Genomic DNA, 25596 nt, shown 5'->3' with positions numbered 1-25596 from the left:
TCTGAAACCAGATTTCTCACTAGCTGCCCCTATGAGCTTCCTTCAGTGGGGTGTATAGTTTCAGGGTTTGACCAGTTGATTAGTTGGTAATTTTACAACATACACCATTGTAAATTAAACTGCAGTGTATTTATCCCAAGATTTTTTCTCTTCAAAATTGTGTATATTAGGCCTTACAACTAAGATCCTATTGAGTGGAGTCCCTACTGATTTTTCAGTTATGTTTCTCAGATGTAACAATTTTCTTCTCCCAATTTCCTAGACAGAATCATGAATAAACTGGAGGATAAGCAGGACCAGATGATACCATGAAGAGAAGTTTACAGGCCCTCTATTGCCAACTGTTAAGTAAGTTGACACTGCATTTCTTCTTTCCTAAATTATACCAATGTTGTTATTTGCTGAGTACCCAGAACTTACTTTTTGGATGAGGGCCAGGGTTAAATCAATGAAAGAGGATGGTAAAGTTTCACTCTGCCTTATCTAGATGAAGTATCAAGCATTAAGTCGTCATTCTAAGAACTCTGTTTTAATGTTAATGCTGGTCAGTTGTTCCTGAATTCCAAAGGGAAGTTTTAACATCAGTTATAGTTATAACTTGGGCATCAGTTATAACATAAACTCCATTATAATAATTCTAAATTGACATGTTAACCATAGTTAATTTGAGAATGAGTGTCCAAAAACATTATTGCCTTTGGTTTGGTGTTCTTCCAGGATGACCTTCTGTAGATTCCTCGCGGAGAGGAAATTGTAGGCTGTATTTTTTATATTTTAACACATAAAACCTGTTGTCATACAGCCTTTGGCTTGAAATGTTACGCATAGTTATACATGGTTCTCAAATAACAAGTAGTAAAAATGTGACTTCTTGGTTTTGTGGTAGAATAAAGAGTGTTCAATTATGACTTTCTTTCTGCACATTGCTCATGTATTTTGGGTATAGTGCCACAAAGCACCAATTGCCATGTAGCGATTGTACTTCCTTTGGGATTAGAATTGCTACTGAATGAATGTAAAAACCAAAACCAGTTGGTGGGTTTGATGTTCCAGTTAACTCACTTAGGACAATTGGCATTACATACTCCAGGTCAAAACAAAGCCAGTGAGTTGGAAAATTGTGAGTTCATTGTTTGTCTCGTTCTTGCCAAGGTAAATGAAGTACGTATCTTTCATAGGCTGAGTGGCTCCTTGTTAACTTTTGTTGAGAGAATAGAATGGAAAGATACTGAGATGCAAATCACCAGTCAGCCAGCCCTTAGAATTTAGTAATTCAGCTTATGTTGTACCCCTAGTGCAAAGCACTTTATCTACAGACAGCATTCTGGCCGGGTGTTTTAATTGACTCATTTCTTCTGCTGAATTCTAATCCCTGAAACATCACGTCAGCCTGTTTCAGCCTGGTGGAAAGTTGCCAAGTATTATAGGGACTCTCGCATGTTCCTTTTCCATGTGTTCTGTGGGACTGTCAGTTTGTCGCTTTTTAAAAAATGATAAGCTTGTTTGTCGCAGAATAGGCTTTAAAGATTGAAGAAGCAATGTCATCAAGGAATGATTAACTCTGCCTTGATAGGAGACATATGAAGGATAAATAGGATTTTACATACACACATGCACACATACCCCTCAGAGAAGGGAAGGAAGGCTTTATCTCCAGAAAAAAAAAAACAAGAAATAAAGAACAACAGAGTAGATTTTGGAACAACAAAATGTTTGTTGAGTTCACCTATGCTGATTGTATGCCCCAAAGTTTGCATAATACTTTAGGGTCATATGTTATTTGAAAGGCATCAGTAAATTATCCTGCAGTCCTGAGAGACAACTCTTATCCGATGATGAGGTCCATCCTCCTAAATTGAGCTACTATGAATGCTGAAGGGATTTCAAACATCATCTGGCTAGCTACAGAAATCAGCTGTGTCTTAACAACTGCTGTTTGCTGAGCTTGCTGGGAAATACAAATAGCCCAGAACAGGTAGTTTCCCTGCTTAGGAGGTAGATAGTGGCCCTGACTAAACTACCCTGATTACTGACAAGAATATATGCACAATATCTCTTACATGTCACTGGTCAGCCAGTTACTAAGTTAAGTGTGTATTAACATTGTCCATGAACAAAACATTTTTAAGACATTTAGTCTGTGTCTAAAATAGGCTTGAGAACTAACATCATCACATGCAATATGTTATTTTATATAACTCATATTATGATAAAAAATATATTAAAATATGGTATTTTTAATTGGGATTAAAAAAACCATGATTGAGTATTCTGGTTTTTCATTGTTACATAACAAGCTAGTCTAAAAGCTTGTGGCTTAAAGTAGTAACATTTATTCTGCTCATGAATCTGTAATTTGAGCAGGGCTTAGCAGAGCCTACTGTCTTCACTGCAGAGTGTTTGGGACCTAGGCTGGAATGATTCCAATGGCTGAGGGCTCCCTGAAGCCTTCTTACATGGCAAGTTTCGGTTCCCCCACAACATGGTGGCTTCACAGTGGTCAGACTTCTTATATGGCAGCGACCAGTATGAGGCTTGGTCATACTTAGAAGCTTAGAGGACTTATTATGAATTAGGCTTGGAAATCCCAGAACAATAATGCATGCCACATTGAACTGTCTGAGGAAGTAAGACCAACAGTAATTCAGGGGAAGAGGAACTAGGCTTCACCTCTCAAAGAGAAGAGTAGCAGCAGTTTTTAACAGTTATCTTTAGCCTGCTACAAAGAATATGTGTTTGTTAAAAACAATTACTAGTGGACATTAGCCAGTTCATAAGTCATTAATACAGAAGCTATACCCTCCTGAGTGCCTACTGTGCTCAAAGGATTTGCTGACAATTTACCTAAGTCTCCTCAATTACTCCAGAGGCAAATGCTTCAAGATGAGGAAGCATTACAGATGAATAAGCAAGGACTGGCCCAGGGGACCCAGTGAGTTCAGGTCACAGCCATGTCTCTCCAACCCCTGCATATATGCCCTTTTCTTCATTCTGCCATGGGGCCCCACCACACACGGAAAAATCAGCAGTGTGGTCCCTCTGCTGTCCTTATAGCTAATATATGGATAGTTCTAGCCCATAAGCAGTAAAGTTTGCATCTTGCGAGTGATGCTAGATGAGTGGTAGGGTTTGGATATTTGATTCCCTCCAAGTCTAATGTTGAAATTTTATCCTGTTTTGGTGGTGGGGCTAAATGGGAGGTGTTTGGTTCATGGAGGTGGATCCCTCATTAATAGATTAGTGCCCTCTCTCGGAGAGGGGAAGTGAGCAAGTTCTAGCTCTTTTGGTTCCCTTGAGAGATCCTCCAAGAACTTGTTGTTTAAAATAATCTGGCACCTCTCCCGACCTTGCTTCTAATCTCTCACCATGTGATCTCTGCACATACTGGCTCCCCTTTACCTTACACCAGCAGTGGAAGCACCTGGAGGCCCTCATCAGATGCAGATGCTAGTGCCATGCTTCTTGTTTAGCCTGCAGAACTGTGAGCCAAATAAACCTCTTTTCTTTATGAATTACTCAGCCTCAGATATTTCTTTATAGCAACACTAAACAGACTAAGACAGTGAGACCAAAATAAAAAGATGCGCTTTAGATCACTAAATCATAATCAATAGTCATTGAGGCCTGCATGTGCCCAGTTGGGGCTAAGAGATGCAGTCTTTGGCAGGCAAAGCTATTGAGGTTTTAATTGTTTACTTTTGTTACAACTGATTATCTCTGCCTTTGTTTTTATTTCCTGAGCTCTACTCCACAATGCATACTGAGTGTTTCATCCCACTGGCATCAGCCCTTTCAGAAGGTTTAAAACATTTTATATGATATCTTGTAAAACTGAAAACTTGAGTATGAGGGTGGCGATGAGAAACTTTATGGTTATATAAAAACCAGGATACTGTCATTCATTTTTCTTTCTGAAACCTAGTAATCAATTAGGTATTAGTGCCAAGATACCTGTTTTTTTGAGATAGCAGACAAGTTCAGATCCTAGTTTTACCACTTTCTAGTTGGCTTGCCTTAGGTAAGTTACTTAAGCCTTAGTAAGCCCTAGATGTAAAATGGGATGTGATCACTCTCTACCTGAGATGGTATTGAGTGAGATGACATGCCATATAGAAGTCCTACATAAATACCAGCTTTCTTATTGGCTTTCCTGCCTGAAAACATGAGTACAGCCTAACCAGGAGCTCTACTCTAACTAATATTTGTGTGGGACTTTCTGGTTCACAAAGAATTTTCTCATAATTTGGTCCTCACAACAATCTTAAAAGGCAAGTTGGGGCATTATTATTTACCCCATTCTATAGAGAAAGGAGTTGACATCATCAAGACTGCCTTTGCCAAGGCACATCACAGTTTTTTTAAGAAGTTTTTAATAATGGAAGGTAAAGAGCATCACCACAACCCCTTCAGAGCATGCCACTGCTGAGAAGGCTCTGAATCTGAGTCTTGAGTTAGCAGAAGTGGTATTTGCTTGGATACTGTATACTAAAAAATTGTTGTGCTGCTTCGTTGTTAAGAATTTTTACATATCAATATTTATTCAAATCAGAGTGATTTAAATACTTAGAATTAAGCAGGGATTATGCTTTGTAACTTCAGTGTTTGCTATACACCCAGGCATTTGAATTTCTTAAATCTTGCACTCTGTTGTTACACTAGTACACCCTGCTTTCTCATTCATGCACCCTTTGCATCTACTGATCTGTGTCCAATCACACAAAGTAATTTTTTTTCTACTCAGAGAACTGTCGCTCTCTTAGGAAAAGGAGGGGAAAAAGGAAAAAAAAATGCTGGTGTGGATTGGGACCCCTAGACTATAGAATTTAGAAGGAAAATACACCTCTTTTTCTGCCATCTTTACTTAGGGCATGGAGATTATATCTCAGTCTCACATTTGAATTATATGTATGTATACACACAAACACACAAATCCATATTACCTGCCTCTCTAGATTTTTCTGGACATAATGAGAAGCTGCTTGGGAGTTCATTTCCACTTGAAACCTATTTTCTGATGGGGTGGTCTGCTTCTCTTGTGATCTCTGGAGCCAAGCAGAATCTTTGAAAACACTTTAAAGTGACAGAACTCTGAGAGAACTCTCTCTGGTACCTTTTCAACTCTAACCATTTCTTCTTGCCTACCAGCTGCCCGATGACTTTATTCTTTCTTCCAGTCACTTCTTAAACTAGAATTATCCACATAGTTATATCTTCTGCAAGGGATTAACATTTTCCCTCTCTTTTTCTTCTTCCATGCTTATCCTTGTCCCATATTAGACACAAAGCCTTCAACGCGCTACTTTCTCATCTCAGATATCCTCCTGTGGTCTGTGATCTGAAGTTCTCATGTATTTCATTGAGATATAAAGCAGTTTGACTAAACTAAGTAATCCCAAGCTGTGCTCACTGGTTAAGGACAGTTAAGGAGCTCCTCCCTCCTTAGCTCTCAGAGATATTTGCATTTTGAAGAGATTTGATATTGTTTTAAACAGCATTCAGTACAGTAGTTTAAATAGGTAAGCCCAGGATCTGCCCTCTTCTCAGGATCTCCCTAAGTCATGGTCAGGAATCTTCGTATTTCCGTTTCTGGATCATTTTTCTCTTTTCTTTTCTTTCTTTCTTTCTTTCTTTCTTTTTTTTTTTTTTTTTTTTGTCCAGCTAACACCAGAAATTATCTTCTTATGCAGTACCTACACCTTTGTAACATCACCATCTAACCAGATTTTGCAACCCCAAATACATTAAGCCATCCTTGACTTACCTTCTGCCCTACCCTCGTTGCATTTGGATACTAGTTCCCATTGAATTTAACACATGAATTCATTCATGTCTCTGCATCCCCATTGTCTCAGCTTTAGAGAATAGCTTCCTATGTTCTTTTCTGGACCATTTTAATAGTCCTCTGCTTGTTTGCCTATTTCCAGGCCGCCTCCTTCTAATTCATCTTCACATTACTGCAAAATTAGCTGCTTGTCATCTGATAATCTTTCCATGGCTTTGCATTACCAAAAGCAGCAGTTCTCATAATTCGGTCCAAGAACCTCTGGGGACTCCTGAGGCCTTTACAAGAAGTCTGTGAGGCCCTTCTTTTTCCAACTATACATAATTATAAAGCCAGATTTTTTCCCCTTATACTATACTTCAACCAAAATAACGTATCTCAACAGATTGAATGCAGAAGCTGATAAGAGAAACAGCTATCTTTCATACGCCAGACACTAAAGATATTTACAAAAATATAAAACAATGTCATCCTTATTTTTGCATTACAAAGTGTTTTTTCATTAAAAATGCTGTTTGGGCCGGGCGCGGTGACTGACGCCTGTAATCCCAGCACTTTGGGAGCCCGAGGCGGGTGGATCACAAGGTCAAGAGATTGAGACCATCCTGGTCAACATGGTGAAACCCCATCTCTACTAAAAATACAAAAAATTAGCTGGGCATGGTGATGCGTGCCTGTAACCCCAGCCACTCAGGAGACTGAGGCAGGAGAATTGCCTGAACCCAGGAGACAGAGGTTGCAGTGAGCCGAGATGGCGCCATTGCACTCCAGCCTGGGTAACAAGCGAAACTCTGTCTCAAAAAAAAAAAAAATGCTGTTTGTTAACAGTAATGAGTTTGTTATTTTTAATGAGTTAATGTTTTTTGTTTTCAAGCTTTGAGTATAGTAAATACGAGTAGTTATAACCGGTATTTTAAAAAGCTCTTTTGGGAGTCCTCGATAAATGTTAAGAGTATGAAGGAGTCATGAGACAAAAATGTTTGAGAACCTCTGACCTAAAGGACAAATCCTAAATTCCTTAGCTTAGTGTTAGAGTCATTAATACTCTGATCTCAGGCTACCTTTCCAGCCTCATCTCTTATCACGTCTCCCCTTCATATCCCTCCTCCCTCACTCATGCATATATTACCACACAGTAGACACCCACAGTGTGCTCCAGTCATCATAACACATACTTTATCCACCACAAAATATTTATCTCTGATTATACATGTGCTTGTTTTCTTTTCATCTAGCTTCTCAGGCATGGGAATTATATTTCATCATTCATTCCTTTGTTGCCAGTCTAATCGGTAATCGGGAGCTTGATTCATAATGGTACCCATAAATGTTTTATTTAATTACCATATTTCATCAAGTCTACGATGCTATTAGTTGTAAGATAAACTGTTATTTTATGAACCACTAAAAAAGACAAAATGTTGCTTAAGCTATCACACACTGTGAATTACATCTTAAAATTTGGAAACACATGTAGAGATAAAATACAGAATTATTATGGTGGATTGTGGCTAACTGGGAAATGTAATTTCTGAGCCTCTGCCACTAAATTCTTTAGGATCAAGTCTTAGCAAACCCATCTGTAGTTCAAGCTGCCACCCTAGGTGGGCCTCATGGAACAAAAGAATTTCCCTTTAGAAACCAGAGAGAGATTCAAGGAGCTGGCCATCTCTGGCTGAAGCTGGCTTGTGTATTTTGTCTTCACGATTTGTTTCTCCTGATAAATGAGAGGAAATTTTTTCTACAATTAAGGAAGGAGGGTTGATATGAGTTATAAATGACATAGTATTTAGGTCCAAAGAAATTTTGACTTTAAAAATATATGATCTTTTAGATGTTAGAGGCAATCATACAGATATTGCCATTCTGTATACATAAGAGTCATTTCCCTAGTGTGAGGAGATGAACAGAACTTCACCATTCTTTATGAGGGCTTTGTTTCCTCCTCTTCTTTTCCCAGTGAAGTTATCTTCCCTTGTGTTTTACACCACTTGCTCACAACCTTCATGGACAGTGATCAAGACTGCTTGAGTTCAAGTCTTGGCTTATCACAAATTATTTTCATCCTTTTCCATCCGCAACATACCATTGCTAAATAGCTGCTGGGCTTTGTGTCCCCCACCCCTTTACAAATTCATCATTCCTAAGCTATGGAAAACCCATTGCTCTTCAGAAAATAAAACAGCATGGGTTCATCTAGTGGCAAAGACCAGTTCATCAGCCTGCAGTTCTCTTGTGCTACCAGAAGTGGCTGCAATAACAATAATGACACTTCTGGTCATCAGTTGGCTTTATGGATATTGGAGGTCATCAACGTCATTGACACTAAAATTCAGTAATTTACACTGGATTAACTTGATTCGCTTTGATCAGTGTTTCCAAAATCTGGCTGTACACTAGAATCACCTTGGGAACTTCTTAACAAATCCGCTTGCCCAGACCCCACCCCAGAGCAATAAAATCAAAAGCTTTGGGCATGGAACTGGAGTATCCAGTGATTCCAATGGGCAACCAGGGCTGAGATCACTGGCTTCAGTCTCTGGTTCTTAAACTTTAGTGAACAACAGAATCACATCGAGGGCTTATTTAAACACTGATCACTGGGCCCACCCCCAGAGTTTCTCATTCAGTAGATCTGGGGTTGAGCCAAGAATTACATGTCTAAGTCTCTAATAATGTTGAAGCTTTGGTCCAGAGACTTTGAGAATCACTGTTGTAGACTTACAAAGGGCTATCCTGGAGCAGGAGATGCTTTTAACTTCCCTACCTCACTTGGGCTACATGATGGTGAAATGAGTTCTGGAATAAAACCAGGATCAGTTAGGAAGGAGAATGGAGAGAAAGTGTCAGGGAAGGAGCCAGCAGAATCCCTCTCAAGTGTTGTGAGATTAGGAACTGTTAGAACTTGGTTTCATGTTATTCTTTAGGACGTCCTGAAAGTTAGTTTTTACTCTGTTTTAAGAATGAGAAGGGTACAAGGAATGGGCTGGCCAGGATTATAAAGCAAAAGGAAAACACCTTTTGAGTAACCCTTGGTCTTGACTTTATTGCAGCTGTCTCATTTTAGAACTTGATTTTATAAGGCTATTTTTTTCTTATGCTGCATAATTATTTTACAAATCAAAAATTAGAGACTTTTTTGGAGTGCTTAATTATAAAAAGATTTGCAAATGTTCTCTAGGGAGAATGGATCTCTACTTCTGAAGGGTAAGTCGTTCATATAAAAAAATTTGAGGAAGCGATTCTTTCCAAGGTGATATTAACCGAGGAAGTTTAGGCATACCAGGTCCTTAAAAGTGTCATATTGATTTACACTGGATTAACTTGATTCGCTTTGATCAGTGTTTCCAAAATCTGGCTGTACACTAGAATCACCTTGGGAACTTTTTAACAAACGTAACAAACGTAAACGTATGTTACGTTTTAGGTTGTGATTTTAAATTTAGGTAAGTCAACAGTTCTCTTCTGCAGATAAAACTTTAATAAGACATTCTCATTGTAACCAATGCCAGTGGGGACTGAAGAATAAATATTTTAAAGAAATTCAGCTTTATGAATTTGAGTACATTCCATTACACTGTTGGCCGAAGAGTGTAGGTTAGGGAAGTTGTGCTCATACTTAGGGGAGCTGTTCAATTATGTAAATTAAAATGTTAACCCTTCATGAGTAAATTCAATTTTCTATATGAAAGTATTTTTGCTAAAATATATGGTGGGAGAAAGCATAGAATTTCAGGCTCTCATGTTATCTCTTACTAGTTAAATGACTGCACAGAGTGCTTTACCTCCAAGAGTTCCCTCATTGGCCCCAAGTACAATGCACAGATGACCACTATAATGTCTACCTTGAGGATTGTTGTGAGAGTTAAATGGGTAGGGTTTAAAACGTTTCATGTGTTGAAATGCCTTTCAAAAATAAGTTGTTGCTGTATTACTATCCTTAAATAACATTACTTTTCTTGTAATATTGTAAGCAAATCTTATTTTTGTTTGGCAACTCTTATTTATCTTTTTAAAAAAAGAAATGTGAAAGGTAGTCTAGATGTCCTTACCCAGATGTGAATTGAGTAGAATGCTCATTAATACACATAAACCTCACGAATTAGAGTTATTTTAACAGAGAACTGTCATATTTGTTAAGAGCTGGTAAAATTCTGGGAGATGTTTCTGAAGAAGGGAAATTTAAACAGAATTTTTAATGAAAAACAGGGCTTTTCCCAGCAATTTCATGACATCTTTGCAATAAATCTCTGAAACATTTTTGAAACATTTAATCCCGGCCTTTATGTCTGTGATGGACACTGGAAATTATTCAAGCTAGGACCCCAAAAGCCCCCATACCTAAGATACATGGCCTTTGCAGCATCTTTTTTATCTCCCTCTCCTGTTCATCCATTTATTTCCCTTCCCTTCCCTTCCTTTGGGTCATTTGCATCACCAAGCTTTCTCATGTCTTTACCCCTCCCCTCAGAAGTTTTCCAGCCTTTCTCCTCAAGGGAGTCAATTATCTTCTGCAAGTATCCTAGCAGCTCTTCGAAAATGAATCATTTGCCTTTATTCTGACTGTACCAGGATATCACTCAGCTGTGAGCTGTGGGCAGCCTCATTGCTCATTTCCTCCAGACCATCTTCATCAGTTTCCCTGTCTGTAAAATGGATGTTTGTATTAGTTTCCTGTGGCTTCTTTTTTTTTTTTTTTTTTTTTTTAATGAGACAATTTTGTTCTTTTTGTTCAAGCTGGAGTACAATGGCATGATTTTGGCTTACTGTAACCCCCGCCTCCCAGGTTGAAGTGATTCTCCTGCCTCATCCTCCAAGTAGCTGGGATTACAGGTACACGCCACCATGCCCGGCTAATTTTGTGTTTTTAGTAGAGATGGAATTTCACCATGTTGGCCAGGCTAGTCTTGAACTCCTGACCTCCAGTAATCCATGAGCCTCAGCCTCCCAAAGTGCTGGGATTATGGGTGTGAACCACCACCCCCCGGCCTCCTGTGACTTCTATAACAAATTACCACAAACTTTGTGGTTTAAAATAGCAGAATTTTTTTCACAGTTTTAGAGGCCAGAAGTCCAAAATCAGGGAGTTGTGGGGGCCACACTCCCTGAAGGCTCTAAGGCTCCAATGTCTGCCTCCATTTTACATGACCTTCTCCTCTTTTCTGGGTATCTCTCCTCCGTTCGTCATTGGATTTAAGGCACACTTGGATAATCTGTCATTAGCTCATCCCAAGATGCTTAATTATAGCTGCAAAGACCATTTTTCCCAGCAAGATCACATTCAGAGGTTTCAGGGTTAAGATGTGGATATGTCCCTTGGGAGATTACCATTCAATCGACTACAATGGGATATTGCTATTCTTCACAGATTGATTAATATAAGTATATGGCCCACTTAGCATAATGCCCAGTTCAGAATAGATGCTCAGTAAGTGGAGGGTATAGGCCAAGGAATAAGTAGAGGGTGAAGAGACGGAACCATGAGTTTATACAGTTTTTTGAAGAAGTTTAACCATAAAGTAAGAACAAGATAAGGCTGGAACGAGCAGGGATAGAGAGCTCATTTTATAAGACTATTTTAAAAGCCAGTGTGTTGAGCTGGTCTAAGAGCTCCTAGCTGAGTGCTATAGGCATGCAAACTTAGATATGTGCTATAGGTATGTGAGGACTGAGTGCTATAGGCATGAGAACTTCAGATGAGGTAAGATGCACACTGATGGGCAGGAACCGCTCTACACGTGATTTCCGTGCTCACATGTAGCACTGGTGCACGGGGTCTCTTTCCTGCCCTTGCCAACCAGTGCCAGTGCTAGATGCATGATTGTGCCATGTTTGATGAGAAGAGGCAAGAGTGAGAATCCCCTGTCCTGTGGTCAGTCAGTCAGATTAACACTGAGTGTAAGCGCTTTGAGACAACAGTGTAAGATGTTCTCTCAGAGTTACACAACTTTTTCACCACAGAGCAGAGCCCAGGCTCTGTGCTGGCAGCACAACGTCCACTAATTATACCATAGCTCAGGAGAGATCCCCAGAACCCTCTGAGATGAAAAAAAATGCATCAGTTTGCTTTGAAATTCCTTGGTTAGATGAAGAAATTAGAATGTGCGCACTTGGCCCAAATGGCAGAGAAACAAGGGTCCAGGAGTCACTCAAGGAAGCAATTTTGTGCCCCAGGAACTTGGTCATAGCTGAGCATCCCTGGAAGCAATGGAAGATGAATGAGATGGGAGGTTTGGAAGTTGTACAGTGGGGCACTTGAGAAGGGAGAGTATTGCTCAGATTCCAGTTGCTGGCCTGGAGGTCACTATGAGGTATGGATAGCCCCTGAACCTGAGAGAGTGCTGTTTAAAAGCAAGTGAGAGTGACTGGATAGCTTGCTTGTCTAAACACATAGGGTCACTTCTAAGCAGCTCTCACTATGACACAGGAGAATCCCTGAAGAGGAAAGGAGGCTCAGACAAATACAGTCACATTCTTTTATTGATGTTGTTATTATTTTGACCTGCAGTTAAGTGTAAAATAATTGAGCTTAAAAAAATAAAATACGATACTTATTTAAATAGCCTGTCTATAGAAAGTTTATAAGGAAAAAGTCCCATACTTGACACTAAAATTGGTCTGATTATGGAAATATTCATGTCTTTAAATGAGTGTCATAGGTTGGGCAGTCGCTAGGAACAGACCTTGAACCCTGAGACCAGGAGTCCTGTGGAGTGACTTATTAGGAAGGTTTCCCAGGAACAACTGATAGGGGAAAAGGGGAGTGGGCCTGGAAGAGGAAGAAAGCCCAGCAAGGATGAGTATCAAGAAAGCTCCACAGAGATTGGCTGTTGCAGTCTCTCTTGAGAGTTCTGGTGAAATTATAGCTCACACCTTGGACTTATCCTCATCAGGTGACAGAGTATTATAATCCTGGATCTCCCAGTCATTGGTTAAGGGCACTGAAGATGTGCCAAGCTCCGTTTAAACATTTTAAATTAGTGACGTATATGTTAACATGTTTAATTCATTTAATATATATATAAAGTATTTTAAACAGTGCTATAAATGTTGGGCTGATGTTATTCTTACCATCATGATCATCATGTGTTCCCCTACTCCTCCATTTCTCTCAGCATAAGGTAAAACCTATTCTCACTTCCATTGCTAGGACCTTGTGACTGGTTCTCACATTTCATGTTACAAATGCAACTTATTGCATCTTTCTCTTCTCCTCTATGAACCCCTGTCTTAAGTCTCATTCTCTGAGAAGCGGTATGGAGGTTCCACGTGAGGGCTGGAGATGGCTAGTGAAGGGCTGATTGTTAAACATTTGCCATATGTCCCTGGGTTACAGATGGAACTGAAGTTCCCCCCAGATATAGTCCCAAGAGCCTCTCTTTTGCATTATTAAATTATAATGGTAAATGAATATGACCAGGTATTGTATTCTTTCCCTGGAAGTATGGCTTTTATACATGTGGTCTCCTTGATAATGTTTTGCCATAGATGAAACTTTTGGCAGAATCATTGCCAGCCTGACAATCCAAATTTCCCCAAGTTCAAGGGAGACTTTGAAAACATAAGTTCTGAATACTAGAAAATGTGGACTTTTGTGGGATTTGTAGTCTAATTATAAAGGAGAGTAGTATCTGTTCAGGACAGTTGATTGTATTTGTGGGAAGATGATCCAGATTTTGGAGGAAAACATTCTTGTGTGTACAATAAGGAATTTAGAGGTTTACTCTTTGATGCTATATGAGAATGGGTTGGCTAGATGTCATTTTGATCTATTTTCATCTTTTAAATTTTTTAATATTTTCCTAAAGAAGAAGGAGAAGAAGAGAAAGGTAGGCATCAGATAAGCAGTTGCTAAATCTTGAAAGGTTAAGAGTATTTCCATTTGTTTCCTCTTCCTTTATTTTTCTAGGACAGGACTTTCATTCCTTAGAATATATAGAAGAGTCATAAAAGTCTATGCTCTCAGAGCTGAAAGGAAGATTCTTTAGTAATTGACACTCTGTTTAGTAATTGACACATGAGGAAATGGAGACCATCCTGAGTGGAGACGTGACTTACCCAGGATCCAAGCCTAATTGATATGAAGGAAGACACTTAAGCCTGAGTCCAGATTCTCAGTGCAGTGAGCATGCTAGAATGCCCTCTCCTACATCCCTCTGCACAGCAGTTCTCCAGTCACATTGGTGTTCTTTTCTTTCTTCAAGCACTTCAACTTATTCCAAAGACCTTTGACCAGTTGTCTGTCCTGGCCTGGCATGGGTAGCTCCCTGCTGTTCAGATTACAGCCCCAGGACCTCCCCCCAGCACTTGCCCTCATCACTCAGCATAAACATACTACCCAGCCTATCTCCATTATTTTTCCTAGTTCTGCATAGCACTTGGAATTATATAATTTTTTTGGTTCTGTATTTGTTTATTGCCTGCAGTCAGTTAAGAGCCTACATGCTGTATTACTAGCCTAGAACAATGCCTGGCACATGGAAGACCCAAGAAACATGGCATTAAAGTACAATGAACTGGACAGAGAAACAATGAGCAGGTTTCTTGAATGGTCCATATTGTCAGGTGAGACTTCATTAGAGAGATTGAGAATTATAGTGTAGGTTGGCCCAGTCTAGTGGACATAGAACACAAGACATATACATAATTTCAAATTTTCTAGTAGCCATAGTAGAAAAAGTGAAAAGAAATAGGCAAAAGCAATTTAAATAACACTTTTATTTAAACCAATATATTTAAAACATTACTTTCAACATATAACCAATAAAAAATCTAGTGAGACATTTTCCTTTCTTTTTTTTCAGACCAGGTCTTTTAAATCTCCTATATAATGTACATTTACAGCACATCTTCAATTTAGACACTATTTTTTTCATAAGTATTTGACATTTAGATTTCATAAAACTTACAACTGGAAAAGTAGATTTACATACTTAAAATGTTTCCAGTGTCTGAATTAGCTATCACTTTTTAAATGTAGTTAAAAAAATTTTTTTTAATTCAGTTCCTCAGTCACACTTAAAACATTTCAAGTTCTCAGTGCCACATGTGGTCAGTGATTACACAAGTCCCTATCAGTTACACCGGACTATTAATTTTGAAGTTCCTTAGCCTTTCCTGTTCTATATCAGCTCTGTGGGAACAGTCTGGCATGTGGGACCCATTGAGTTAGAACACCAAGGCCTTAGGCCAGGAATATATGACTGTGACTTGAGCCCAGCAATTTCTTGGCCATTGCATTAAGAGATAGGAGTTGATGAATCCTTTTAATACCTTGAGAGTTGAACTGTTGTATTTTGATTTGTTCTAGAAAAGAGCAAAGTTAGGGGATTCTCACATCATTCACAGAGCATGTAGTCCAGAGTTGAAAACAAAATGCAGTGCACAGGTGCAGACATCTCTGGAGGCACATCTGAGAGCTTAAAGGACACAGAGAGAATCACATAGAGCAGAGGACCTGACTCCACAACAACCCTACCCTCATGGCTGCAGCTGAGTAAGCCACATCTCATGCACTCATCCCACTGAGGCACTGAGAGTTTATCTGTACAGGAAGGTTTCCTGTCTCAGATCCTCTGCAAGGCCCTGAACTGAGGAGCAGCACACTTCACAAGAGTGTTTTGAGGTCCTCACCCCTTACAGAGACCTCTGCATGCCATCTCATCCTAGATATTATGTCAGCAGATTCTACTAGCAACTCCAAAGGAAATTGTTTCATGGTGTACACACCTCTTGGGAGAAGAACAAGGGTTATTGTTATATTCTGAAACATCAGATGTCACAGGCTTCTGTCATGGCTCTAAGTTAATTACAAAATGACAGTTCCTCTCTGCTATGGACATTAGCAGACTAACTTCAATTGAGATGTCCAGGGCTCAGATGCCCAGATAGCTAAGGTGCCTAACAAGTTAAGCAGAAGCTGAAGTTTCTCATGGGGAAAACTGTCTCAAATAAAACCTTCAGTCATGATCATTTGCAGGTAGTGCTATTTTCCAAATGAACAAACTGTCAAGAATGGGATCCTTAGAAGACATCCCTCCTTTAAATCCCTCTCTGCTTAGCTCATCATTATTCTTTACCTTATAACATGGTTGAAGAAAACTTTATATTGAGAATAAAAGAAGTGTTGGCCTGCCTTTTGCTTTTTGTTCAGTTTTGCTTCCATTATTAGCATTGCCTTTAGTCCAGTGTTTCTTTCAGACATCTTTTTAAGCTACCTCCCCACGTTTTAGGAGCTAACATGTCAAACTAGATAACAGAATACGCAAATCCCATCACTAGGATACAAGTAAACTGCAGGGCTTCCTAGTGTCCTGAGTGTTAAGGAAATGGAGAGGCCCCACTCCTGAGCCTTCACAGATGGGGAACTTCCCCTCTTCCATTAAGGTGCTACCCAAAGAACTTATTTGCAACCTGTATTTATATTCACTGTTATTCATAATAAACCTGTCCTAAAGATAAAAAAATTAAATCCCTCTCTGCAACCCCTGGGTGGCACCTTTCTGTTTTCATGATCTTTCAACACACTTTTATAAAGAATCTGCTCTGTGCTAGGTATTATGCTAAGCACTGGGAATGAAAAGACATGAACCCTGCGCTCCAAGAGCTCCCAGGCCAGTGGAGACAAGGGCTTCACACAGAAAACTGTGGTACAAATGTGGTCTTCTTTTTCAGAGTCATATCCTTCTGAGTATCCCTTCATATCCCAGAAGGATATGACTGAAAAACTCAAGGGATGCAGAGAGATATAAAGCATAATTTCTGCTCTCCAAAAGCATACAGTATAATCAAGGAGAAAGGGCAGAATATGAAAAAATTGTGTGTTACAGGATGCAGTATGAAACCACAAGTCAAGCCATGTTCTTAAATCCAACTTAACTAGTAATAAAAATAATGTTTGATCCGCCTCTGACTCCTCTATGTATGTTTAAATTAGTTCTGAACATGGAGAGAGGCAATAATTAGTCCCCTTAACCAATATGACAACGGAAGGAGACTGACGGTAACAAGGCTTTTGTACTTTACAGTGTTTTCCATCTAATATGCCATGACTCATCCTGACAAGCCTGTTGACAGGCATCATTTTAATACCATGTTACTACAAAGAAAATACAGTCCCCCAAAAGCCCAGTTTTATGCCTAAAATCCTAGAACTAGGAACATGGACTGAAGGTGCCTTACTCCAAGTCCAGTATATTTTCCAGAATCCCACAGCCTCCCATATTTCATCCTAGGCACAGCCCTTGTACTTGGAAATTCTGACCCACTGAAGACAGTTGTGCCATCTGATTGTGTGTCTCTTGATGGAGTTTTCACAACTTCAGCCAGTGGACTGCTCCAGCCTTTCCCTTGCAATATGCCTTATCTTGTTTTAGCAGCTTTAGTGGTTGGTCTTTTTGTTTCTCCCCTGGGTCTGTTTAAAGAAATAAAACAAACAGTAGCAGGATAGAGGTATTGGCTCTCAGATCAGATATTGGCTTGGTAATATTTAGGGAAATAAATTTTGCAACCCATTGTGGCAGTGGGTTATTCCTTTTATAAGCTGATGAATCTGTAGCTCATTTAGCCTCATTATTTTTTGGTTAGCAAACTCTGGTTGTGCCATCCTTATGGCTATATTTTTAGAAGTCTTAGATTATTACAGCAACTGTGAAAAAGGATGGGGAAAGAAATCTGGCTCCTAATATACATCCGCTTAATTGTTTCTTGAATTAAATTAGTCTTGGTCTAGCCCTCAGAGAATGCTGCACTCGCCCCTGCTGCTAATTAAAAGCTGCTACCTTTGCATGGTCACTGAGGGAGGTACCAGATGATGAGAGAGGTACTTCAGGGTGCTGTTGGGCCTCTTCCTCATCCAATTTATTTCAGGTACCAGCTGGGCCTGGGAGGGTAGAGGTAGGAAAGGCCAGAAAGGAAGCATGTATAATCATGACATCTTCACAGTGCCAAATGAAATATTCACAATTTGCATCAAGTCTGATACTCCAGTTGTAGAACTTAAGCCTCCTCATTCAAGCTAATGTGATAGGAGGAAGAGACAGTAATGAGACAGCCCTACTGTGTTTCAGAGAGTGAAAAGGAACTAAGGAAATAAACAAACATGGAAAACTATCAGACTGCATCAGTGCAGTGAAGGGCGGAGAATGTTAGCCCTTAAACTGTTTCTGTCATACTGTGGCTAATTATAGAAAAGCTTAGAAGGGGTTCTAGGGGAAAAACTAGGGTAGGGAACACTCTGAGTATGAGGGATGTAAACTGATGTTTTACTGCCCCTCCTTCACTCTGCCTTCCAGTAGTCTCCAGTGTCTATTGTTGCCATCTTTATGTCCATGATGAGTACCCAATGCTTAGCTCCCACTTATAAGTGGGAGCACGTGGTATTTGGTTTTCTGTTTCTGCATTAATTCATCTAGTATAATGGCCTCTAGCTCCATCCATGTTGCTGCAAAGGACATGGTTTCATTCTTTTTATGGCTGCATAGTATTCCATGGTGTATATATAACACATTTTTTTTTATCCAATCCACTGTTGATGGGCACCTAGGTTGATTCCATGTCTTTGCTATGGTGAATAGTGCTGAGATTAACATATAAAACACCATAATTTTAAATTAACTTTTGTGGTGATTAAATTTTCACTACATTAAGAAATAAAGAGCTTTTAAATTATTTGAGTAATGGGGTAACTTAAGTGACTACCATGCATACAACAGAAACATTTTCAATAAATTTCAGTTTATGAAAAATGTGGGTTTTTTTGTTTTTGTTTTTAAGAGACAGGGTCTCACTGTTGCCCAGGCTGGTCTTGAGCTTCTAGGCTCAAGCAATCCTCACACCTCAGCCTCTGGAGTAGTTAGGTGTACTTTTAAACTTTAGACAATTACGCTCTTGAGGTGTCAGTAGAGTAATATCAAACGATCTAGAAACAAACGACTCTGGCTTAATTCTAGATAGGACTATGCTAGGAGATAGACTTCTCATTCATTATACATTTGGCCCTTGAACAGTGTGAGTCCACTTATATGTGAATTTTCTTCCATCTCTGCCACCCTTAAGACAACAAGACCAACCCATCCTCTTCCCCTCTACCTCACCCTACGTGAAGCCAGTGTGAAGACAAGGATGAAGACTTTTATGATCATCCACTTCCACTTAATGAATAGTAAATATGTTCTTTCTTATGATTTCTTAATAACATTTTCTTTTCTCTAGCTTACTTTATTGTAAGAATACAGTATATATAACATATAAAATATGTGCTAATCAACTGTTTTTGTTATCAGTGAGGCTTCTGGTCAGTAGCAGGCTATTAGTAGTTAAGTTTTGGAGGAGTCAAAAGTCATATGTGGATTTTCAACTGCACAGGGGATTTGCACCCCTAATTCCTGCATTGTTCAAGGGTCAGCTGTATTCTTGATGTTAGCAAGTTCATTTGTACAATTAGCATAAATAGCCTCAGTAGTTCTAAATAAGTTTTTTTGGTATATTTGCAAACTATGAAATGCTAAACAATTATGGTTTATATGATTTTGGGGGATTCTCTTCTTTTATGGAAAAATATTGAATGGCAAATATAATTTACAACATAACTATGATCATAGAGGTGAGGATGTATTTTTTAATTTATCCATCCTTTCAACTATAAATTCACTTTGCCTCCCATTTTTTTCTCTTTCTCTCTCATCTCTTAAAGCAGAATTCTTTGATATTGAGCCACCTGCCTTAAAATCGTATAGCATATTACCAAAACAAGAATCTCTTGAATTTTGTTTGCTTGCTTGTTTTACTTCATTTGAGTTCTAGTCTTTGGCTCACATAACTTTGCTGGGTCATCTGGGCTGGTGAACTCTCCTAGGATCTTAGCTAGTTCATGATCAGTCATTCTGTAACCCAAAGGGACATTGAATGAAATAAACAAAGATAACCATTAGTTTCATTTATTTAACAAATATTTGAATGCCTGCTATGTGTACATATTCTGTGCTATATCCTGGGCATATCCCTTAAAAGTCAAACAAAATTTTAAACTAAAAAAAATGGCTTTAAAAGATTACCCTCTCCAAAGCAAATTGTTATGGACATTTATTAAGCATTTATTATAAAAGACACAGCAGAGGATATAACATATTAAGATAAGGTCTCTAAAGATTTTCATACAGCTAACCAACAGGTATTTATTGTTTTAGTTAGTATAGGCCATCTGATATTAAAAAAAAAAAACTCAAAGTTCACTATAACATAACTTAAGAAAGTGTTTCCTACTCATAGGAAATTTCAAAACAGACATTTCTTGCTGCCTCAGTTTCCTTCGAAATGTAATCAGGGACCCAAGCTTCTCCCACTTAGAATCCCATAATCTTCAATGCTGGCCTTCAGGATCATCATGGAAGGGCAAGAGATAGTAGATAGGTATACTCCTCTGACGAGAAGTGATACGTATAAGTTTTTGCTCCTGTCCCACTGTCTAGCCACACAGTCCTATCTAGATGCTGTGGAAATGTTGTCTAGATTTGGGCAGCCACTTCCCAAGAACAAATTTCCACTGTGGGAGGGGAACCTGAATCTTGTATAGTCAACTAGTCATCTCTATTCTTAGCTCTAAGCTTAAAACTTTGGTTGCAAAGAAAATTAATGAAATAAGATAAACTGTCAAGCATTGGATTTTTCTGATAGCTTATAATATATATTAAAATAAAGGTAATAGGCATGTTTTTCCAACATAACTAATTCTAATCACTTGCTATGAAACTCCTATGATATTGTTTGATTAACAGTTTTCTCCTAAGGAGTTCTGTTTTTACTGTCACCATTGATATCTGTTGATATCCTTGAAATAATGATCAGAACCACCTTAATTTCAAGTTTTGATAGACTCATGGGGGTAAATACTGCTCTTCACAGATTGAAAAGATGGAAAAAGAAAAACATGATTCTTTCAACTTTTTGCTATAATAGTATTATAAGAGCTGAAAAATTCTGGGTATGTGAAATAAATGAAAACAGGACTACCATCTAAGGTCATTCGGGTTACTGGACAACTGTGGGCACACCATTCACATTGTAAGCTGTGTTAATTTTGTATTCCCACACCATTCACATTGTAAGCTGTGTTAATTTTGTATTCCCACACCATTCACATTGTAAGCTGTGTTAATTTTGTATTCCCACACCATTCACATTGTAAGCTGTGTTAATTTTGTATTCCAGGTGTTATGTGACTAATATATCGAGAATCTGAATGAAAATTTTGGCAATGGAGTAATTAGGAAAACAGTAACATTTTAATCACAGTTTATGATGCTGCAACCGTACATTCACATTGGAACCTAACTGATAACTTGCACTTTAGGTTTTGCTAATTCAAGTTCTGATCACATTTTTCTTAAAACAGTATGTAAGAAAGTCTTGTTTCTTTAGCAGATATTTCATGTGTCTGTAGAGAAGAGGAAAGAAAAATCAAGAGGAAGAGAGTTGAGAGTATGATGAAAAGTAGAGAAACAAGAAAGAAAAAAAGATGAAGGAGTCAAGAAGTTATGACATTTTGAGAACTAAGTAGTAGATCTGGAGACATCTCTGAACCTCTGATCACTTATCTGTAAAGTGGGAGGCTTGAAGTAGGTGATCTCTGACATCCATTCCTGTGTACAGTGTTCAAAGAAACATGAAACACCGACTGTATTTTCCATCTGCGTTTGGTTGAATGTGCAGATGTGTATCCTGTGGATATGGAGACCTGACTGCACTACTCAATTTTTTATCAAAGATGTGAGCATTCACAAATTTTGGTATCCAAGGGGGATCCTGGAACCAATCCCTTCTGAATACAGAAGGCCAACTATATTAGGTGTTATAAGTAATAAACTAAAGTATACAAGAGGGATATGTATGTAGGTTACATGCAAATAGTATGGCATTTTACACAAGGGACTTGAGCATCTGTGGATTTTGTTACCAGGGGTCCTGGAACCAATCCTTCAAGTATACCAAGGGTTGACTATACAGCGAAACCTATTATAGTTGTTTTACTCAAGAAATATCATATAAGACAAAAAGAGTGTTTGGTGGTAGAAACATTTATCTGAGATTCAGAAAAGATAGAGTCTAATAGTGGCTCTTCTACCAACTTGTTGATCATTTCACCTTTCTGAACCTCACTTTCCCCATTTGTAAGGAGTCTCAGTTTACCCACCTATACAAACTACATCAAGTGATCTGTGACGTTGTTCTGACTCTTCCTAGTTTCTGATTCTTGAATTTTTAAATGGGTGTATGTTTTTGTCCTAAAAAACAACAAAAACTAGCCCTGAATGTCATCAGATTTGCACATTGGAGTCATATGATGTGGGAAAAGTTCACCAAAGGCCAAAGAAGAAACATAAATAATGACAGTATGTGGTCTTTTCAAGTTAGTCCATCCCAGATGTTATTACTTTCTAAATTTATCAAATTCTTTAACTTTTTGGGTATTATTAGGTTTGTACAGAAAAATGAAACACCCTTTCTGATAGGTTTTTTTTTAATTCTAAATCTGTAAGAAGATTTTGTGTTGCCAGTGGTTAATTTAATTTTACCTGTTTTCATTGTTTACCAGGTTTCCCTTGGTTGGCTGACAGCCATCTTCAAAAATGTGTTCTGAGCATCTCTTGGGCATACTGCACTGTTGTAGTCATTATGAGTTTTAAAGAAAACAAAAGGAAAAAGATAATATGCCTGACCTCACATAGCTTCAGATTAATTCCAGTAAATTTGGGAAGTAACTAATTAGAAAGATAATTTTAAAGACTAAATTGTCAGCCTGGCTACAGCACTACTGGGGTTCCTAAATAATGTCATGTAAAGGAACATATCTCATATTCCTATAAAAGAACATTAAAAAGTATTCAAGCCAGGCACAGTTGGTCACACTTGCAATCCCAGTGCTTTGGAAGGCCAAGGCAGATGGATAACTTGAGGCCAGGAGTTCAAGACCAACTTTGGCAATGTAGCAAGATCTCATCTCTGCCAAAATAAATAATAAAATGTATTAAATAAATGTTTGTAGGTTGAATGAATGTGTCTAGGAAAATTTCATCTACAACAAAGGCAGCCGATAAACAAATCTGTTCGTCAGTAGTGGCACTTAATGGAGAGAAAAAAATAGTAACAACCAAGACTTCCCTTGAGAATTAGTAACCATAGGCCTGCCCTCTTGTGGTTTAGGTTTTGATTCCTATTACATATGCAATATAAATAACTCCAAGAGCCCATGTAAATAAAAATAGTTCCAGTTAGTAACACCCTCTGGGACCCAGCTAAAACAAATGGAAATTCTCTTGGTAGGAAAAGGTTCTCAACCAAGGTGCCTCAAGATACCTGCATATTAAAGTCAGTCAAGTACGTTATCTCAGTGAAAAGTTACCAAGTACATAAGAAAACAAGCTATGACAAGCAAGCATCAGCAAGAGAGTCAGGAAAAAGAACATTTTTTTTCTGAGAAACAAGGTCTTACAGACAAGAAGGAATAGCCAGCAAAGAAATTGGCAAACATAGAAGTCAACCCAAACACATATTTTCTGTATTAAACATATAATAATATCTAACATGTAGGGCTAATGAAAACACAGAATAAATATACTAGACAATAATAGCAGTTAAATTGGTGAGGGATGAAAAGAATCAAAATCTTATAAATTCCTTGTATTGTTAGACAGGATGGCAACTATATCATTTAACTTAGACATAGTCAAGTTTTAGTAGGCATGGCAAAATTTCAAGAGAACTACTAAAAGATACAGAATTTATAACTTCCAAACCAGTAAAACAGAACTATTGGAATAAGAAAAAAAAAAAACTCAGTCCAAAGGAGGGCAGTCAAAAAGGGGAAAAGAGATGTAAAGAAAGCTGGATAAATAGGACAAGACAGAAATAAATCCAAATGTCAGTAAGCACAGTCATGTAAATGGACCAAACCAGCCAGTTAAGTGCTCCACAACTCACTTTATTAAATTACTATTACCTTATTGCAAAAGCCAGAAAATGATAATATGAGAAAGTAGAATTACCAAGTCAGTCTTACCCATGAACATAGTTGTGAAGTCATGGGTTGGTGAGAGGTATGACAGTCATGAACCTGAAAAGAAAACAGTGCCTGCACTTAACCATCCCTGATGTCAAAATGCCTGCGACGACATTCTGCCTTCTTTTCGTTTATTTCTTGGGTAAAGACAACAGTAGGTCTTTATTGATATTACCTCATTTGAGATTGTCTCTTAATATTCATGACCTGAGGCTGCTGAACAGTGCCTGTGTTATGTAACAGAACCTCTTTTACAACCCAGGATGTCACAGTATTATGAGTAATGAGGTGCTTGTGGGAGTTGTTGAAGGATTGACTGTAGACTTGTAACCAATCCAAGAATTGCAGGAGATGAGGCACCCTTATAAAGAATTTATCAAAGTAATTCATCTGTGTTGCTGTGGACAGATTACATTTTTATTCAGTCTCTGAAAGTTTATTGCCAGTCTCTGAGTAGTTACAAATGCATTATTAATAATCCTTAGAAAAGCAATACATTGTTGCATGGCTTAAGCATTGCTCATGTGTAGAAATCTGCAACAGTTGAACCTGCCTTTCACTGTCTTAAAATTTGATCCCCCTGAAACAAAACCAAAAGAAGTATTGTGTTTCTCCCTCTGAATTCAGTGAATCTATTTGTCTTTTATTCTGTGGTTTCTTAAAACTTGAGTTGGCAAATTAGACTAAGATTTAAAAACTTAGATATGCCTCTCCTTCTTCCCCATCTTTGAGAGCTGTTATTGAGTAAAGGAGCAAATGAAAAGGGATGAAACTCCCTGGTAAAGTTAAGTAGTGTATCTAAACTAAGTAGATACTGTCTAGTTGTAAAGTTCAGCCAATTCTGTGTTGAGAAAGACAGGTGCAGGGGCTTTTGTCTTTCTTTTCAGGCAGTGACCTAGTTAGTGTGTAACACTGAACTGTCCCTGTTTGGAAGAAGTCAGAGGCCCAGACAATTTTTGCTAGAGGAAAGGATCCCCAAGATGAAAGTCTCTTCATGTATCTTCCTTAAAGGGAGATGAGTAGGACAGGATTCAGATGCTCCTGAGTCCCATGGTGAAAATACCATTTACAACCTGCTATAGACTTAATGTTTATGATCCCCCAAAATCCATATGTTGAAATCTGAAGCCAATGTGACGGTATTTGGAGGTGGCTTTTTGGGAGGTGATTAGGTCATGAGGGTGGATCCCTCATGAATGGGATTAATGCCATTATAAAAGAGACCCTAAAGAGCTCTCTTGCCCCTTCCTCCATGTGAAGACACAGTTTTGTAGTCACAAAGACATTAAGTAAGGCTTCTGCCAAATGTGGAAACAACCGCACCAGTTTATCTGTACCTTGAGCCAGGTGTTAAGTGTCTTTGCTTCGGTGAAGTATTAATATGTTCTTGCTTATAAAGCTACTTGCCTGTGACTGCTTTGGTCACGTTTTCATTTTTTCACTAAGAATATTGGATACCTACTGTGTGCTCATCCTCATTCTAGGTAGTTAATAAGACAAATAAGGTATCTTCCCTCCTGGAGCATGTAGATTAGTTAGGGAACCTAGACAATAGTAAATTTTTTCAAAAATATCAGAACGAGAACCCGACTAAGTAGAGAATTAATGGAGTTATTATGATGGTAGGTGACTCGTAGCTAGTTTGATTGGGTGGTCAAGAAATCATCTCAGAATCAATGACATTAGGCTGCTTTGTTAATGGCAAGAAGCCTGCCCTGCCAAGGTGAATAGGAAAGAATTTGCAGATACAATAAAGCAG

The 25596-nt window shown here is 38.4% G+C and overlaps 1 protein-coding gene and 1 pseudogene across 17 annotated transcripts in view; both read left to right on the top strand.

The window, feature by feature from the left end:
* The window catches only part of TMEM108 (transmembrane protein 108), a 337717-nt gene that overhangs the window by 184521 nt on the left and 127600 nt on the right, over nt 1-25596 (top strand). For 10 of the 16 annotated variants that reach the window (XM_054246988.2, XM_035277900.2, XM_002759605.6 and 7 more), the window contains one exon: nt 263-348. In XM_054246988.2, the coding sequence (XP_054102963.2) occupies nt 309-348 (40 nt within the window). In that variant the 5' untranslated portion in view covers nt 263-308. The remainder of the gene's footprint in view (nt 1-262; nt 349-25596) is intronic. The other 6 variants (XM_035277901.2, XM_008983809.5, XM_078354219.1 and 3 more) reach the window with 1 other exon arrangement.
* LOC128929991 (isocitrate dehydrogenase [NAD] subunit gamma, mitochondrial pseudogene) overlaps nt 1-25596 on the top strand; it is a 96190-nt pseudogene that overhangs the window by 46791 nt on the left and 23803 nt on the right. The window contains exons 2-3 of the transcript XR_013528635.1: nt 263-348; nt 21203-25596. The exon at nt 21203-25596 is cut by the window's right edge and continues 23803 nt beyond it. The product of XR_013528635.1 is annotated as an isocitrate dehydrogenase [NAD] subunit gamma, mitochondrial pseudogene (transcript). The remainder of the gene's footprint in view (nt 1-262; nt 349-21202) is intronic.

Source organism: Callithrix jacchus, chromosome 17 (genome assembly GCF_049354715.1).
Source record: "Callithrix jacchus isolate 240 chromosome 17, calJac240_pri, whole genome shotgun sequence".
Classification (NCBI taxonomy): Eukaryota; Metazoa; Chordata; class Mammalia; order Primates; family Cebidae; genus Callithrix; species Callithrix jacchus.
Note: the sequence above shows the minus strand (reverse complement) of the source record. Positions and strands in the feature narration are given on the sequence as shown.